The sequence below is a fragment of the Culex quinquefasciatus genome, chromosome 1 (genome assembly GCF_015732765.1).
Source record: "Culex quinquefasciatus strain JHB chromosome 1, VPISU_Cqui_1.0_pri_paternal, whole genome shotgun sequence".
Taxonomy (NCBI): domain Eukaryota; kingdom Metazoa; phylum Arthropoda; class Insecta; order Diptera; family Culicidae; genus Culex; species Culex quinquefasciatus.
This window is the reverse complement of record NC_051861.1, coordinates 29,667,065-29,686,739: the sequence shown is the minus strand read 5'-3', so window position 1 is coordinate 29,686,739 and position 19,675 is coordinate 29,667,065. Positions and strand designations below refer to the sequence as shown.

General features: G+C 36.3%; 1 protein-coding gene and 1 long non-coding RNA gene across 3 annotated transcripts in view; one reads left to right on the top strand and one right to left on the bottom strand.

Moving 5' to 3' along the window:
- Positions 1 to 18,474, top strand: part of LOC6038054 (equilibrative nucleoside transporter 1) — a 37,165-nt gene extending 18,691 nt beyond the window's left edge. Inside the window, exons 3-8 of one of the 2 annotated variants that reach the window (XM_038258990.1) lie at positions 7,485 to 7,592; positions 13,370 to 13,500; positions 13,571 to 13,710; positions 13,794 to 13,939; positions 16,960 to 17,192; positions 17,255 to 18,474. In XM_038258990.1, the coding sequence (XP_038114918.1) occupies positions 7,485 to 7,592; positions 13,370 to 13,500; positions 13,571 to 13,710; positions 13,794 to 13,939; positions 16,960 to 17,192; positions 17,255 to 17,899 (1,403 nt within the window). In that variant the 3' untranslated portion in view covers positions 17,900 to 18,474. The remainder of the gene's footprint in view (positions 1 to 7,484; positions 7,593 to 13,369; positions 13,501 to 13,570; positions 13,711 to 13,793; positions 13,940 to 16,959; positions 17,193 to 17,254) is intronic. The other variant, XM_038258998.1, reaches the window with a different exon arrangement.
- Positions 115 to 663, bottom strand: LOC119768648. Its single transcript, XR_005278125.1, has 2 exons — positions 520 to 663; positions 115 to 440 (listed from the first exon to the last, which is right to left on the bottom strand). It is a non-coding gene; the product is annotated as an uncharacterized LOC119768648 (long non-coding RNA).
- Positions 18,475 to 19,675: the final 1,201 nt, after the last annotated feature.

The window sequence follows — 19,675 nt, the reverse complement described above, 5'->3', positions numbered from 1 at the left end:
AGAACCTATAGAACGACGCATCGCCCCGACTTGATGAAGACAGACAGGTTGATTGGCCTTTCGGAATTTGTTCGACTTTTGCTCACTCGTGGTAAGGGTGCTGGTCGAGTACGGTTTAAGCTGATAACATACATGTTTTTATTCACTTGCACAATGAATTGAGCATCCGAAATTGGATTAAGGCTGCGCATCATCAAGGGAAAATTGGGGTTGATAGTTCAGTTCGGACGGTTGGTCGACACCTCTGATGTAACGCCGGCGGTAATAGCGTGGTCGACGGTAAAACCGACCGGATCTCGAATAGTAATAGTCGTCATCGTAGAGGACTGCCGGAACCGCACTGGTTTCTTGCGTTCTGAAGGTAACCAGCATCAGAGAAGCCAACATCAGCTGGACCAGGAGTGTGGCGAACTTCATGGTTACGTTTTACGTGAAATTTGCTGAAAGATTCACACTTTTCTTTTATTGTTTTCGTTTACGAATGGAAAACTATTTTAACTGATTTGTTTTTATACATACATTTCTTGGGAAATCAAAAACTGAGACAAAACAATCAACTGAAAGGCAAAGTTACTGTCAGCGCAAGTCTTTGTTTTGGTTTTTTGTTCGAGAAGTAAACTGATTGTTCAAGGGTTGCCCTTTGACTGGACCGGTTCCGGTGAGTGCACCGGTAATAATATACTTTTTTCCAAGTGAAAACACATGCATTGTGGGAAACGAGAAGATTCGTACACGTGCTGGACTATTGCGATTTGCTCGAATGGCTAGACGTATTTTCTTGCGTACTGTAATAGACTGGGCAAATTCATTTTTTTTACTTTTCAGCATGTTAACATTTTTTTGTTTCAAAATAAACTCTTGTTTGAGTAATATCAATAACGAGAGAAAGAGAAAGAGAGAATTGAAGAAAGATAGTAAGCATGAGAGCAACTCTCTTTTTTTTCGCGATGCCTCCCCTTGCTCCGTTTGCTCCAGCTATCTTTCACTAGTTTCACTCAAACAAGCACACGAAAGCAAAGCAAAATAAGAAAGAGAGTGAGAGGAATCGAGAGAAAACCAAATGTTGTTCTTTTGCTCACTGTCTTGTCAGACAAATATTTTTCAGCTGATTTTTAATTGATTCCAAAAAGCCAGACTATAACTCTCGCGTTCAAAGGTTCAGAAAGTCAGAGTTCATTGTTACATCAGATTAATCTTTCCACATGTCCGATTGTTCGCCTACAGATGCATGTATGATGCAGTAATGTTGTAGCATTCGAATGTTTGTTTACGTTTGGAATAGTCTGAAAGGGGTTAGAACAATGCTCCGTCCTAATGAGGGGAGGTATAAATGGAAAAATATTTAAGTGTTTTTCCTTTACCTGACTCTAACAACGGATCAATTTGAAATTGCGTTTTATTTTTAAACTTTTGTTTCTGATTTTCAGATAGCGGATTTTTTGTTGTTGCTATTATTCGAAGTTAGATAATTGTCCATCAGGGGGCTCGTTCTGTTCTGTATAGATGCGCAATCAGGTTGGTTTTGTGAAGTTATTTTCCTTCATTCATTTATTGAAGACTTAGGGGAACTATACCCTTTCTCAGCCTATTTCTATTATCGGCCTATCAGCACTTTGATCATGAATTACAGCTTATATAAAGTGTTTTTTACTGTTCCAAAGTAATAAACAGATCAAATAAAAGTGAGCAAGCAACTCTCCATTGTTGAAACATCTGATAATGTTGATTTTATAGCAGAAACGGCAAAAGTGATGAGAATTGGTTGAACGGCTTAGTGTGATTAAAATGGGTATATTTCCCCTAATTAGTTTGGTGTTCGAAGCAATATTTCTGTTTTTTTAGTATTCTATGAAAAAAAAACTATTAAAAAAATGTCACACTACAGTTCTATTTTAAGATCTAATTAATTGTCCCCCCCTGAATCAATCTCTTCAAAATAATACTCAAATAATTGCTACCGACTGCGAGACCAATAAAACACATACTGAAATATATAGTTCGGTCGCGCCTACGCGCCATAAATCATCCCCCGATGATGGCCGGAATCCTTCGCCTGGCATGGCGCAAATCCGTGCCAAAACGGATTCTCATGCCACGTTCGATGAATTGCGCCGATGCAGTCCATTTCAGTTTTAATTAATCCCCGCTCATCACATGGTCATTAATAAAAAGAATATATCTATCTACCCCCGGACACCGGCTTGACTAACGATGGTACAATTTCATTTCCTGATTATTATTTTATTTTGGCTGCTGGCAAATTTCGCTTGATACGAATGTAAATAATGCATTATTTGACCAATTAGACATCAAATGTGGTACATATTGCATTCAGACCATTCAGATAATGGTCCAAACGAAAGAATCATAGACAAGCAGACATGCGCAAAAAAAACAAACATGATTCTTTCGAAATTGTTTGCCAACTAACGCCACCTGTTGCTCTGTAACGAAAACAGCGATTTTTTTTACTCAAATCTAATTGAACGAAAATCTGTGTGTTTGACACAAACACAATGATCAATTCAAAGTATAATTCAAAATTATTGCAGGCATCTTTGGCTATGGTAGATCGTTGATTCTGCATGATTGATGACGTTCAGTTTTGTTCTGACGAGTAAATTATAAATTTCTGGAATATCCTCTGGATGTCATAGTTTACGTTCGTTGCAATCATTTGAAACCTTCGAAACGAAGCAGCGGCTAATTACAGCCGATTTATCGCTTCATCTAGGCAATTAAAATGCCCATATGATAAACAGTAGGTACTGCAGCTGCCAGCTTAATTGAGGCAAACTATCCAGAATGGAAATTTTTACTGTGAACCGAGATGAAATTAGTCAGATTGGTTTCCTAGGTTATTTGAAATTTGAAAAAGAATTTTCCAGCGATCTTTGATAGCAATTCGGTTTTATTTAGCAACAAAAAGTATAATCAGATTTTAATAAACATTCTTAACGTAAAAATGTACCAATGGGATGAACTAATTGTTTATATATAATAAATATTTATTATTAATTTTTTTTATTTTGTTTGCTAGTTGGTTGAAAAAAATTGAAGGTGAGCCCGCGATTTTTGCTCTTAATACTTTTCAGGATTTAGTTTGATCGCCAGGACAAAGTCATAGTGTATTAAATTTGCGTTGAAAATATTTATCTCTTCATCTTTGTTGTATTTTTCGTTTTATTATTAACTGTTCATATTCATTTATTTACAGTCGACTCTCTGGTTGTCAATATCCAAGGGACCGTCGAGGAAGAGAAGCATCAGTTTACAGAACGATGCAAAATGAAGACTCGATTGAAATTTGTTTTTTCTTGCTAACCAGCTATGGGAGAGAATCATGGCAACGCTCAGCAAACAAATACAAAGAAATGTCAAACACCCTTCAAAGCTTCGTTTTTCAAAGAAAAATGTCTATGCAAGCCATGAGAAAGTGAAATTATTGACAACCGGAATAGATGTTTAAAGCAAATAGAATCCAAGGGACCGTCGAGGAAGAGATCCTTCAAGCAAGAGAAAATATCGAGGAATAAAGACAATCGAAGTATGCAGTTTGAAGGGACTGAAGAATTCATCGGTACATGGAGCAATATTGATATCGAGAAGATCGACAGCCAGAGAGTCGACTGTATTTCAAATTGTTTTACATTTTTGCATTGAATCGAATACACATAACAAACAATCCTAACTTTAAACTAAAGCAATTTGTATTGATTTGACGTTTGCTGAGGGTTCCGAAAAGTTTGGTTATGTTCTGCTTGCAAAAGACAATGTGGTCCGTTCTTGCTGTCAAGAAGCAAGGCATATAGAGTTATCTACGTGCGCATGTATTGCGTGTACGTACACGAAAAAGATTGAGGTTAAATTTTGTACCCACCAGCAAAACAAATGGGGTGCTAGTGTGCGTGAGCTCGGGCTTAGATAACTCTATAGATTAGAAAAGGTAAAGTGGGTTTGCCAGCTGTCAAAAAATAGTTAGCACCAAAACCCGTTTTATATGGAGATTTTCAGAAAAAAATTAAATGAGATTGAAAAAACGTGTCCACGTGGTTTAGGGATGGTCCCTTAGCTTTGTGTACAACTAATTCAGCTTCTTCAAATTATTCCATGAACTTATCTTAATAATCGATTGGATAAAGTCAACATTAAGTCAAACCTTCAAATAAATTACGACCAATCGTCATGGTAATTTAAAATTCTCACATCAATTAAATCATACAAAAATCAAAGCGTCACCGCCTGCTCTGATTAGTACCCTTATATTGGTCCACAAAAGAACTCCCTGGTATACTTTACCGTACACTACCCGAATGTCGGACACTTTAATCTTTTATGAACTCGTTCGTAACAAAGATCCGACCGGCATGAATGAATGAATGCGAGCAACTGGATCCCTCCACACTTTACCCGCGCCGCGGGTAGACCAAATCTTTCTCAAGTTACACTCCATTCCAAGCATCACTGAAGCCTGAAGTAGAGTGTCGAGCTCACTTGACACATGGGCCAACATTCCAAGAGTGCCCACCCTGGCCGCGCCGCGCCGTCAGGCAAATTATAACAAGGGTCAAGTTCAATGATTGAATTAGATTCCGCCATAAATTGGTTATGATTTGATTGTGTAACAAAAATGCCGCGACGAGAACTGGATCCAAGTTGGCGGCGGACCAGTTGGCTCGCGGGTGTCGGGTGAAATATCATCAATGAAACTTTTTTTTTATTATTTATTTATTTATGAAGGGAACTTTGAAGTAGAGTTCGAGTGTACCACATCACTTTTATTACCATAAAAAAATGTGTTCAATGGGATTGCAACGACGCGCTTCTGTAATGCTGCAAATTGCACTGACTGGGGCAATTGAATGCGCACTTGTTTGCAAAGCGAATTAGTTTCCATTAGCAGTCAGTTTGTAGTGCTAAGTTGTGCTTCCCAGTTTCTATTGAAAGGCGATATCTCCGGGGAAATGATTTGTAGATTGTTTAACAAGCATATAGGGGAACTATACCCTTTCTCAGCCTATTTCTATTATTGGCCTATCAGCACTCTGATCATGAATTACAGCTTAAATAAAGTGTTTTTGACTGCTCCAAAGTAATAAATAGCTCGAATAAAAGTGAGCAAGCAACTAATCATTGTTGATTCATCTGAAAATATTAATTTAATAGCGGAAAACGGTTAAGTGATGAGAATTGGTCGAACGGCTTAGTGTGATTAAAATGGGTATATTTCCCCTAACCTTTCTTTGCATAACCGTCCCATGTACGTTATATACGATTTATAATTTTTGTTTGTATATTTTGGTATATTGTTTCTAAATCCTTGAGAAAGAGGTGTTTTGTCCGGAGAAAGTGTAAAAATTGCACCGATTCTGATCAGCAATTTTCTGTGTTTGGTTTTTTAAACATAGCTGTGTTTAATTTTTTTCAAGCATTTTAATTAATTCAAAATGAATTAAAATTCTTAAAAATTTAAAAATCTTATAACTCAATTCGAAGTGAGCCAAAAGCTGTATTTTGGATGTTTAAAATGTTATCAAATCATACCGACATTTATCAAGATAACGTCGGATTTAAGATTAAGGTATTACGTCGTCGGTTTTACCCATAAATCTCCCTTATTGAAAAATATGATGAAGGCTTTTTGTTATGATAATATTTTAAAAGTTTTTGTGTGTGTTATACAGTTTTTTTTTTATATTTATAAAAAAGACAGAAATATCAAACATTCATTACTGTTAGTGTAATGAATTTTGGAATAATTCATTTAATTAGAAAGTAACTAAGCATCAACCTTAAAAACTATTACCACAGCTTAACCCAGGGGTGCTCAAAGTTTTTGAAGGCCGGGCCAAATTTACAAAGTAGGTTACTTAAAAAAATAAATTACGTGAATTTTATTTAAAGACTAAAACATACACCTATCAGTTGAATTTTTTGAAATTTCTGTTTTTTTTTTAACATTTTCACCGGATTCGAGTGATAGAAATGACAGTTCTCCCATAAGGAATACTTTGTAGAAAAAACGAAACTACCTAATAGAAAACATGAAATGGCAGTTTTCTATCAGTGTCTTTAATTTTATTGTTTTAAGAATTTAAAAAAAACACGTTTTCAACAGAATGTGTTTTCAATAAAAAAATATTTTTCAAATATTCAAAATCAACAATCAAGTTCAAAATTTCAATGGAGTAAGCGAAAAATGAAATTTTTAACCATACACCCCAGAATCGAACTTTGTTTTAACAACATTGTAAGGGAGCGTCCATAATAAAAGACAATCTTATGTCAGAAGGGTATCCAGTGGGCATGGAGTGGATTCCTTCAAATATGAACCTGACTGGTTGAAGCTATGATTTGTCAGGGCCATTTCATCATTGTTCCCCATGTCGCTACCCTAAAGGAGGTATTAGACTATGGCAAACAAACAAACAAAAAACTCGCACTTTTTGACAGTTTGTAGTTTGCCACACGTGAGTCAACTTCTATATATACAAAATCAGATCAATATTTTTCAAGATATCATGAATTGAAAACTGAGGACCGAATGGGTAGCACTTGAGCAACTCTCTACGAAATCGGCCGATTTCGACCATTTTTATTTTTTGTGTTTTTTTTTATTAGACTCAAACCCTTTCCTATGACCAAAGAAGCTATTTTGTGTCATTGGTTCACCCATACAAGTCTCCATACAATTTTGGCAGCTTTCCATACAAAAATGGTACGTAAATATTAGAATATCTGTAACTTTTGAAGGAATTTTCTGTCTTGGGCAAAGTTGTAGGTATTGTTGAGGACTATTGAGAAAAAAAATAGGTACACGGAAAAAAAATTTGCCGATTTTTAAATTAACATTTTTTTTACAAAAACTCAATTTCCCAAAATACGTATTTTTTGATTTTCGAGATTTTTTGATATGTTTTAGGGGACAAAAACCCGCAACTGGATGGAACACTTTTTTATTTGAGTTTGAAAATTATGCTATTTTTTCACTAAAATGCCAATAACTCGCTTTAGATTTAACCAATTGGAATGCTCTACCCTGCATTTTGTTGCATTTTTGAAGCCCTTTCAGATGCATTTTGAATTTTGAAAATAAATTGAATTTTGCCTAGCCTTTTGAAGATTTTTGACGCTTTTGAACCTTCAAACTTTGTGTCCCGATTTGCCCCACTTCCCGTTGACCTAGAGTGCTCATATTTTGGCCAGATGCTAGTTTTATATGTACAAACAAAGGGGTATGCCCTGTTCATGGACTCGCTCTTAACATGAAAACGATGCATTTATTTTTTTTAGATTCCAAACTTATTTTAACACAAAAAATAATCAATACGTTTACAAATCAATAAGACCGTTGCAAATATTTTACAAGGTTTATGTTAGTGTTCTAGAGAAAGAATGCTTTACGATCTAATAAAAAAGTGAAAGCAATACAAGGAACTCAATCAACTAATCTAATTATTCCTTTCTATCCTTTAACTCAACAGGTGCCAACCATGAAGCCGAAAAATCGCCGTTCCTCCCAACGGAACCGGTGCGGCTCACACCGGCCTGGGAGGAGAACAACCTTCCGAATGATGAGCTCAACTTTAAGGGTAAGACTTTCGTACTTTAAATTCGCAACTTCGCCGTACTTCCTGTTCTATACTGGGAAGCACCTTATTTTGCGTATCACTTTCCGAGGTGACCGTATTTGGATAACAAAAACAAAACAAAAAAACATTCCACAAAGCCCCAACGTGTCTGGCCTGGCGCGATGTTCGCAGCGAAGAAAAATATGGCCAAGCATGCAGTTTTAACCGAAAACTTAACCGTTGTCGACTGCGACGGGGTGCCCTCGTAATAACTCATCATTTCTGTGTGCGGAGGTCGTCGTCGGTTGTACTGCAGAAGGAGCTCAGCAGGATTTTGGAATTTTATTTTCGATTTCACATTTGTCGAATTTCCGAGAATTTCCGTCCGGAGGTGGGCGGGCAGAAGTGCAAAGGTTTGTGGCGCGCGGATCAAAATTATAGGTATACATAAAAAGGGAAGATCGGTTATGTGAAGGAGAACACGGTGGAGCGTTGATTGAATTTTGGGGTTGATAGAAAAGTAACAGGTATAAATCGCCTAAATTTTGAGGCAAAAAAAATGCTTCATTGATTACTTTGCTCAATTAATAAAAGAAAATAAGATATTTAAAATATCAAGCTTAATTATCAATTTTTGGCGTTGCTACCGTAAAAAATTCAAAATATAAATAAATTCATGCAAATATCGGTTTTTCCTCAATTTTGATAGGGTTTAAAATAAGGCCGTTGCAAATATTTGATGAAGTTTATGTCCCTCGACCCTGATCAAAGTCGAGGGGGGGAGGGGGGCATGGTTTCAACATTTTAATGAAAAAAGTGTTTTAAAAAGCATCATACACCTGTCCAGTTGTTGTGATCATTAGATTTCAAAATATCCAAATATTGACGAAAATTTTATTTTTTGCGAAAAATAAAATTTTTGCGGTGCTGTACATTGGAATTTCATAAAATATCAAAACATTGTTAAACAAGCCCAAACATGCTAAATATGATCATCAATGTAGAAAAATGCATTTTAGATTGTTTTCAGTTGGTTAGACTTCTATTTTCATGGAAATTTACAACGAGTACAATACAACGAGTGATGAAAAAATCAAATTTTGCAACGAGTTCCATACAACGTTTTTTGCAATTCCGAAAAACTCTCTCAGGGTGACCACTCAAATTCCATTTTCAAATTCCCGACTTTTTCCAGACTTTTCCAGAATGCTCAAATAATAGGCATTTCTTATCTAAAGAATGATTTCAAACTTTCTATAAGAACAGTCATTATTAACCACCGAAAAATAAATTCTCAGTGAATTTAAAAAAAAAATCCAAATATAGGGATTTTTTTGTAAATGCAGAAGAGCAATTCCAGCTCAAATCAGGAATTTTTCTGGTACTTTTGTACCCGACCCTCTCCAATTTCAATGAAAGTTTTTAGACATGTTATCCTAGGCCTATATAAGCTATTTTTGTGTATATGGAGCCAATAGTACTCGAAAATAACATTTGAGAAGGGCGTAAGGTATTTAAATATTTTTGTATTTTGCAATTTAAAAATTACTGTGTCTCGAAGCCATTGCGTCGTATCAAAAAGTGTTCCAAGACAAACTTGTAGGAAATTGAATGGGCTTTCTGAAAAAAATACACTGAAACAAAAATACACGCCACTTCTTTGAGATTTTTTGATTTTTAAGTCTAAAACTTAAATTTAAAGGTGTTGTCACGATTTTTTTTCGTTCAAAATTTTTGAGGAAATAGCCTAAGATGTTACCAAAAGACTGACGAAAAATGCAGGATGGTATGTCTCTCCTAAAAAAATACAAAAATCATTTACTAAAATAGGCAGCGAATGACAAATATTGTTAAAGCTGCCTGAAATAAATTAACCACCACCATTTACTAAAACTGTTTTTTTGAAAAGTGGTCTAAACGTCAAAATTTTGAAAAAACCCACAGTGAGAATCGATTCTCCAGACAATTTTACATAAAAGTCTCCATATTGACCATTGTCCTATGTCCAATCCTTGGGAAGATACAGCGGTTTTAAAAATAAAAATGATGAAAAAATGGGTTTTTTGGTGGTTTTTGGCAATTTCTATATGACAGACTTGGTTTTTTCAGTCTCGTAAATATTTTTACCGGAAAGCTCGTCCAATTTCCCATAAGTTTGCCTTTGACAGCTTTTTGATTTGACTCGTTTTGATATTTACGTAAGCTAATTTATTATCCAGGTTTCTACCACACTGAAAAAATATTCTCTTTTCAGTTATTAACAATGTAATTAAGCTTATAACTGTAAGCCCTTACATCCAATTGAAATGCTGTCAAAGGCAAACTTATGGGAAATTGGACGAGCTTTCCGGTAAAAATATTTACGAGACTGAAAAACCAAGTCTGTCATATAGAAATTGCCAAAAAACCACCAAAAAACCCATTTTTTCATCATTTTTATTTTTAAAACCGCTGTATCTTCCCAAGGATTGGACATAGGACAATGGTCAATATGGAGACTTTTATGTAAAATTGTCTGGGGAATCGATTCCCACTATGGGTTTATTAAAATTTTGACGTTTAGACCACTTTTCAAAAAACAGTTTTAGTAAATGATTTTTGTATTTTTTTAGGAGAGACATACCATCCTGCATTTTTCGTCAGTCTTTTGGTAACATCTTAGGCTATTTCCTCAAAAATTTTGAACGAAAAAAAATCGTGACAACACCTTTAAATTTAAGTTTTAGACTTAAAAATCAAAAAATCTCATAGAAGTGGCGTGTATTTTTGTTTCAGTGTATTTTTTTCAGAAAGCCCATCCAATTTCCTACAAGTTTGTCTTGGACCACTTTTTGATACGACGCAATGGCTTCGAGACACAGTAATTTTTAAATTGCAAAATACAAAAATATTTAAATACCTTACGCCCTTCTCAAATGTTATTTTCGAGTACTATTGGCTCCATATACACAAAAATGGCTTATATAGGCCTAGGATAACATGTCTAAAAACTTTCATTGAAATTGGAGAGGGTCGGGTACAAAAGTACCAGAAAAATTCCTGATTTGAGCTGGAATTGCTCAGAAACTGAACAACAAATGAAAAAAACTTCACAAATGGAATTTCATTATAATGATTCAGAGTAGATCACAAACAATTAGGCTTTGAAAAAATAATCGAAAGTTCAACAATACTTATAACTTCCATGTTATTTTTTAAATAGGCAAACGTATAGTTTTTGATACTTCGTTTCAACTGGAAATGACAAAAAGTTAAAGATAACTGAACTTAAAATAGCGTTCTAATTTTTTTTAAGCTTCATCATCTTCTTTTTAAATCAAAGAATGATAAAAACATAATTGCTGTTATTATTCATTCAAAGGATTTAGAAAAATGTCGAGGAATTCATAAAAACATGTTTTTGGCAAGTTCCCTTTTAAATTTTGTAATTTTTGATATTGAATTTTCTAATCAATACAGTTTGATATGATTTTATGTTTTTCCACTTATTTTAAGCAAAATGTTTGAAGAGACTATTTTTTAAGCAATTTTGCATTAACTCAAAATTTCTTGGATTTTTTTTTTTGCAATTTCAATATTTTTTTGATGTTTTCAAAACGTAAAAAAGTTTTTCAATTCTGGATTTTATTCGATATTTAAGTTTTCCGAAAACTGAAAATCAAGCTTTATCTATGGTATAGGTAATTTACCCGTACTCACAAAAAAAATTGAAAAAAACGTATTTTGAATTACTAAATGAATTTAGTTAAACAATAAAAAATATTCACAAAAAAAAACCATTGACAAACTCAAGTTGGAGTCTGTTTTCAAATTTTCAATTATGTGATAATTCTAAGCTGGCCATTAGGCTCTATTTTTATATTAGTTTTTCATTAACTTTACCTCTTGTTTGATGAACAAAAATTAATTGCGATCATTTGATTCATAAAAAATATTATGAAAATCTGTATCAAAGACTCCAATATTCACTAAGATTAAATTTAAAGTAAGTTACTAAAGCAGAAATTAGTGAATTCAATTTGAAAATTGTACAAAATGTTACAAAATTATTGAAGAGTAAAAAAATAATGTTCAAACTAGTATGTTCAGAAACCCCGACTTTTCCCGACTCTTTGACAAAAAATCATTAATTCCCGACTTTTTCCCGTTTTTTGGCAGTTTTTGGCGAATTCCCGACTTTTTCCCGACTTTCCCGATTTCCCGACTTGAGTGGCCACCCTGCTCTTTGAACAGAATTATAAGACAAATGCCCGTGCATTGAGTCAATGAATCGTTTAATCATGATTTTTTTTAAAAGTATTACTTTTCCAAATAAGTGCTGAAAAGTTCAACTTTTCAGCATCCATTTCAGTGCTGAAAAGTAGAACTTTTCAGCATTTGGTTTAGAAAAGGGGCTTGGTACAGAAAAGTAGGCTGTTTCGTCGTTCAAGAATGACAGGAAACGGAAGTAGTTTCACGACGGAATTGCAAAAATATTTTTTTGCCACTAATTTTTCAGACCAATTTTGAAGGGGGGCGACATAAACTTTGCTAAATATTTGCAACGGCCTTAGTGAAAAACTTGAAAATGCTTTATTTGTTTAAAATAAACGTTTTTTTTTAAGGAGTTGTAGTAAATTGTTTGTTAACAGTACTTTATGAGATGAATAAAAAATTATATCTATAGTTCCCGTAATTTTGGAGATACTAAAATGTCTATAACAAAAATCTTGGTGCAAAAACTCTGCTTGATGTGCACCGTTAAGAATATTTTAAAATTTAAAATGCATCCTTTATACAGTAATTTAGAGAATTTTAATAAAAAGGTAGATAAAATTATTTTGATTCATGATTTTTTACTCTATTTCCTCATTTTTGCGAATGCTTCGAATACACGTGTCACGGCGATGTGTGTCTGGCGATCAGTGCAGAAGCGATAAATTGAGCTTCTTCTTTCTTCCTTGTCATCCCCCTGGCATTGTGTGTACTCTGCCTTGTGATAAAACATGATCATAGGGCTTTTGTTAATTTGATTTGGTTAACCGCGGTGGATTTTCTTGAAATAATTCGAACTGTCAAAAATCCACCAAAGCATCTACCGGTGGATACTTTTCTACCACAGATTTTTGTGCGATCAATGTGGTAGATGCGATGGTGGATTTTTGACAGTTCGAATTATTTCAAGAAAATCCACCGCGGTTAACCAAATCAAATTAACAAAAGCCCTCATGTTTTCGTTTGGATTGCATTCCCCGTTGCACTGTTAACTGAGATTGCGCATTCCTGTAAAAACGAACATGTTAAAAGTTTTACTTTAGCTTTGTTATAATTTTAGCACAAGATTGATAAATTTTTGATACGAAAATAATTTGGATAAATTTGGGACAGATTTCAAAATTTATTTTCAAAATTCAACTTTTTGCGTGTACCGCTATCGTTTGTCTTTTCCGAAGAAAAACACGCCTTGTAGTATATAATCGTCCCCACCGTCGTTCCTCCTTCCGCCATCTTCTGACTCCCTCACCTGATGGGCACCAGCCAGGATCTGCCTCCGTCTGGGGCCATCTTCCCTGCTCCGCTATGTACGAAAATTATATACACAGTCATCCAGTTTTACTGTGCATCTTCTCTTGCGTGTCCCAAATGACCGCCAGGCCAGGCCAGGCCACAAAGACACAAGACCTCTCATTCCGGACACGACCGCCATCGTGGCAGGATCGACCTTCCGAAATAGTTTCCTCTAGAATAAAGAAACCAAAAATCGCTCAAAATGTTCTTCACGCTGTACTATCTGCTGGTCCGGTTTGGCTTTCTTCCAGGGATGACCATGGAGCGGGCCCGGATGGAGCTCCATCCGCCAAACGACAAGCTGATGCTGGTCTTCCTGACCCTGATGATCCACGGCGTCGGCACGCTGATGCCCTGGAACATGTTCATCACTGCCAAATCGGTAAGTTCCGTCCGTCTCTTTGGAGGATCAACAAAAAAAAAACTCTAACCATTCTTCCACTTCTTTCCAGTACTTTGTAGATTATAAGCTCAGTCAGAACTACACCAGCGTAGAGTCCGAGTACGGGACGTACTTCCTGTCGTACGTTGGATTCGCGTCGCAGATTCCGAACCTGCTGTTCAACTGGTTGAACATCTTCATGAACCTTGGGTGAGGCTTGGCCGCCATTTTGAAACGCACATGGTCTCCCCCGCCATTAATCAATAATTTGAACTTTTGCTCAAACCTTTCAGTGGCAACCTCACCAAGCGCATCGTGTACAGCATCCTGATCGAGGTGATCGTGTTCGTCGTGACCGTGGTCCTCGCCATGATCGACTCGTCCGATTGGCCGGGGGCGTTCTTCTGGATAACGATGATCACCGTTGTGATCCTGAACAGTGAGTATCGATCTGGTGGCAAACGGTGCGGATGTGAAAATTTTCCGGTGTTTACAGTATATATTAAGGGTCGATTCCGACTTATAAAAAATTAAGGTTGATTGGGTTCTAAAACGAAGTTTATATTTGTGATATTATTGCTCATAACGATAAAGCTTATTTTTCTGAGTGTACAAGGACCCTTTAAACGACCGCAAAGGATTTAAAATTGATTTTTAATTGAATTTTAAAAAATTAACTTCACGGTCCTTCTTGACAGAAAAACAAAATCTGATTCTCGCAATGCACGAGACACAACAATAGTCCAGGGGGTCATTCTTATGCAAAATTAGCTGAACTTTTCGTAAAAAATAATTTCAAACGCACACGATTGAGTTTTTGGGGCTAAAAATTCAAAAAATTGGCCAAAAATGGTCAAAATCATAACTCTTTCAGAAAACTTTTTTGAAAAATTCTGATAACTCGTAAAGAATACATGCAAACCCCTTATGTCTACATAATTTTTTTTTTGTTTTTGTCTGCTCTACAACTTTGTAGAACATTGTTACACTCTAAAATGTAACCCTGCAAAGTTAGAAAAAAACACGTAATTTTAAAATGAAAAATTTTGTTCTAAATGAAAAAATGACCCTTCTGGGTTAATTTAGATTCGAAAAGTACATAAAAATTTCCCATAAAATGACATGTCTCACGATTTTTGACAGTTGAGTAACGGGAAATGGCAGCGATTTTTAAACTATTTTTAACTTTTTTGATGAAAAATACGTTTTTTCGAAATTTTGAGTCTTAGTAAAAAAACAGAAAAACGAAAGGGGTCGTACCGCCCCACCGTCACGAAATATCGAAAAATGGACCTCGGATTCGTGATCAGGGACCAAAAAAAAATCCCTTTGAGCAAAGTTTTACGCAAATCGAAGAGGGGTCGGTTCAACTGCTGTGTGAGTTGGCGGACCCATATTCATTTATTGCATTTCAGCATGCAAAACAGAACCACAAAATATCATTTTTTTACTCAATATTAAAGCGTTCTGAAAATCTCCAAAAATGCGAGTGTCGTGCTAACTATTTTTTGACAGCTTGAAAACCCACCAATCCTTATCTATTCTACAGACCTTGAGTTTGACATTAGAGGTCCAAAAAACATTGAAAATCTAAAAATTGCGAAAAAAAATTAAGCTTCATGAATAGGGTCCTAAAGCCCTATGTAAATTTTGATGCACAACGATTGAAAACACGCTTAAAAACCATTTCTGATCATCATCTTCTGGGGGCAAAAATAAAATAATATAAATATTAAAATAACATACCATAGTTTCAACATTTGCATGGCAAAAGTGTTTTAAAATGTATTTTACACTAGTTCAGTTGTTTTGCAATAAAAGTTTTCAAAAAATGTAAAATTTGACGAAATCAAAAATTTTAGCGAAAAAAAAACTTTAGCAATACACTCAAACCCCGTTGGTTTGACACCAACTGTTGTCAAACGAACGGGGTCACTTTTTAGTTTGACACCCTTCTTACACGGAGTTCACACACACTACTAAACGTTTGTTTCGATAGTGTGCGTGAGCGCCGTGTAAAAAGTGACAGTTCGTCACTTTTTAGTTTGACTTTGACCAACCAACGGGGTACAAACTAAAAAAGTGTCAAACGAAAAAGTGACCAACCACCGGGGGTTGAGTGTAGTACCTAGACAGGGAAAATTTTCAAAAATTCAAAAGATTTTTAAATCAACCCAAACATGCTAAAAATGATTCTTAACGCAGGGGAATTCATTTTAAATTGATTTTAACTAATTTTAAATATTTTTTTGCCCCCTGATTTTTCGGGCCAACTTTGAGGGAGGGGGGGGGGACAAAAACTTTAAATAAAATTTGTACCAGCCTAATGCAAAAAAAAAGTTGACGAGACAACATTTTTTCGATGGATCAACTATGGTCCCCTTGGAAAAAAAACTGTCAAGTAGGACCTTTGCTGTCAAGAAGGACCACGAGGTTAATTTTTCAAAATTGATTAAAAAATCAATTTTAAACAATTTTTTTAAAATTGTCTAAAGAATCCGATATTGCAATCCGTTTTCGGACTCAAACTTATTTTCATTGAAAGTACACGAAGAAAAAAAATGCTCCCAAAATCGTGAACACGCGTTCCAAAGAAACCATTTTACAATTTTCTCTATACAATTTTTTTTACAAACCCATTTTTTTGGGTTATATTTTTTTGAAAGGATCAGAAAATTTCACAATTGTTTCATTTTTAACATTAAAAATAGCACCATAAGTTTGTTCTATAAAAGACTGTTTGGATGAGACTTAAAAAAAAAACTTCAATTTTATTGCAAATTTTCGATTTTTTTTAATCCAAAAACTTGAGTTTTTATTTAAAGAAAAACTGTAAGTGGCCATATCTGGAAAACGGTGCACTCTATAAAAAAATCTATTTCCGGTTTTGGTGGAGAATTGCTTCTTACTGATGGTCTATTTAACGTGATCAATTCAATTTACAATTTTTGTTGTCAACCTGTTTTTTAATACTAATACTAACTACTGTGGGTCTCGTGGCGCAGGGGTAGCGGCTTCGGCTGCCGATCCCGATGATGTTATGAGACGCGGGTTCGATTCCCGCCTTATCCACTGAGCTTCTATCGGATGGTGAAGTAAAACGTCGGTCCCGGTTTCTCCTGTCTCGTCAGAGGCGCTGGAGCAGAAATCCCACGTTAGAGGAAGGCCACCCCGGGGGGCGTAGTGCCAATAGTTTCGTTTTTTACTAACTAAGCACATTTGAAAACATCTTTTTTGAAAAAAATAATAATAATAAAATGTCATGGACATTGTGTGGTTAACTCCAGTGCATGGTTATTATTAAAGAAAAAAGTTGGCATTTTTGCACGTGAAAGTTAGCTGTGCGCTTAACTAGACAGTTCGCACACTTTGCTTGCTACTTATGGTTCAATCTTAATAAATATTTTAAAAATCCAAATTGCAACTTATCATGCATGCCATTTCTTCCCGCATCCACAGTGGCCGGTGGTATCTACCAGAACACCGTGTACGGCATGGTGGCCAAGCTGCCGTTCAAGTACACCGGCGCCGTCGTGCTGGGGTCCAACATCAGCGGCACGTTCGCGTCCATCATCTCGATCCTGAGCTCCCAGTTCGCATCGTCGGTGCGGACGGCCGCCATCTACTACTTCATCACGGCCATGTTCGTGCTGCTGCTGTGCTTCGACACGTACTTTGCGCTGCCGCTGAATGTGAGTGTTGCAGGTTCTTGAAGCAGAATATCTCAGTAATGTATTGACTCTTTTTTTTGTAGAAATTCTACCGCTACCACGAGATGCTCAAGGAGAAGGAAGCGGAAACGCACAAAAAGGCCGGCATCGACGTGGACGGGCGACCCCCCTTCTGGAAGATCTTCAAGCAGGCCTTCCCGCAGCTGTTCAACGTGTTCTTCACCTTCTTCATCACGCTGGCCGTGTTCCCGGCCGTTCACTCGGACATCAAGCGCTCCTCGCCGGACTTCGTCGTCGGGGACGAGCTGTACGTGAGCATCACCTGCTTCCTCACGTTCAACCTGTTTGCGATGCTGGGCAGTTTGACCACCTCCTGGGTGACCTGGCCCAAACCGAAGCACCTGGTGTGGCCAGTGGTCCTCCGAGCGGTGTTCCTCCCGCTGTTTCTGTTCTGCAATTACCGACCACTCGGTATCGAGCGGTTGCTCCCGATCTACATCAACGATGACTGGGTGTACTGGGGCATTGCCGTCCTCATGGCGTACAGTTCCGGCTATCTGAGCTCGCTCGGAATGATGTACGCTCCGCAGTCCGTGGAGTCGCACCACGCCGTTACGGCCGGCATGTTTGCCGCGGCCATGCTCATTACGGGCATCTTCAGCGGCATTCTCTTCTCGATGGTCTTCCCCCTGATTGTGCGTACCAACTTCCTCGAGTGGCTGCACTAGGGCTGGCACTGGGCACGGCGCGAAGTTCTGGCCGCTCTGGACAGCTAGATCTGGGACGAATCAACCGAGCAGCCCAGGGGCCAGCCGGTTAGTGCACGTCCGCTCGTGTGCCGCGGGTGGACAGACGTGAAACTCCTCACACCATTGGCGGAAACAACACAAAATCGCAGATTTTCTTAGTTTTACGATTTTAATTTTACACTTTTTGCTCAAAATCCTAAGTTCCCCGGGCCAGTTAACTAAAAATCACACCAAATTTTTGCGTATTAATTTTAGTAACGGTTAATTTAAGTTTGCCCTGTCTTCACTTGTAGGTTTTACATCGTTTACGGTTAGACTGATAGTTTTGCTCTGTTTAGTTCTATTATCATGTTTTTCAAACTTTTAAAGTGTTTAATTTTTTAAAACATATTTTTTTCTTAAAATTTATTTTCTCAAGCAGGTACACGGTTAGCATGTCAGCTAACCTTTTCTCGTTGTCTTTTTTTTAATGCCGGAAAATTAGTGTAAGAGTTAGTAGTACGTTTATGTTTATGTTTAGTGTTTACAGTAGAAAGTATATTTTTATATAAAAATCTCGTTTGTTTTTTTATCTCATCCCTCGAAAAACCCCCTTCCTTGTTTGTTAACAAAAACCACGAATCAAAATTAAAAGTTTCACCTTTTTCTATCACGGTTATAAGAAAAAAAAATACAGCTGGATTGCACAGTCTTCATTCTGGAATTTGATTGAATCGAAATTCTGATAGTTTAATTTATTCAATTGAATTCCAGAAACGTTTCCCCGCTCATTGTATTTTACACGAGGCGATCTAACCAAACCGAGATTTCCAAAAAAGTGTCCACGTGGTTTGTGGATGGTCCCTAAACAAAGTCAATGATACACATACGCCCTTAGTTTTTTTTTACCGAATTCGGTGGTTGAGTTTGGTTAAGTTTAGATCGGTAAACATTTGTCAAAATAAACAAAATTTAACCGAATATAGATGAACGACAATGAACTTCATTACCGAACTTCGGTAACATTTGACCGAATTCGGTAATTTTTAGTTTACCTAACTGTTCATCAGCAATTAAATTGACCAAATTCGGTAAACAAGTTTAAGTGTTTTTAGTCAATGAATGACATAGAGTTATCTACGTGCGCATGTATTGCGTGTACGTACACGAAAAAGATTGAGGTTAAATTTTGTACCGGTCAGCAAAACAAATGGTGCGCTAGTGTGTGTGAGGACGACCTTAGATAGCTCTATAGCATTTTCTTGGGATGTGCGACAAAAGGTCGAAGAACATAAGGTCGAATGGACAAAAGGTCGAATGTCAAAAGGATGAAAGGACAGAAGGTCGAAAGTGGAAAAAGTAGAAAAAAGACAAAAAAAATCATAATGTGAAATTGTCTGACTTTCATAAACATGTTTAGGAAAATTCGAGCCAAAAATTTCATTAGGGCACAAAACCAAAACGTAAACATTCGGGATTAACAACATAACAATGTTCACTCCAAACTAGACAAAAAGTTCAATTGACTTTTTCGTTAGTTTTTCGTAGTTGAGGAACTTTCTATGTTATAAAGTGAACTTTTCATACATTCTTAACACTAATTCACTTCAAGACAAAGTTTGATTTACGTTCCACCAAGGATTTCTACAGAAAAAAAACTTCGTCGAAATACAATATTTAATACGGTGCTGTTCAGTACACTTTTGACGAATTTTTATACCTTATCTTCACCATTCGATCACAAAACTTCACCAATTATCAAAATTTCCGCTGGAT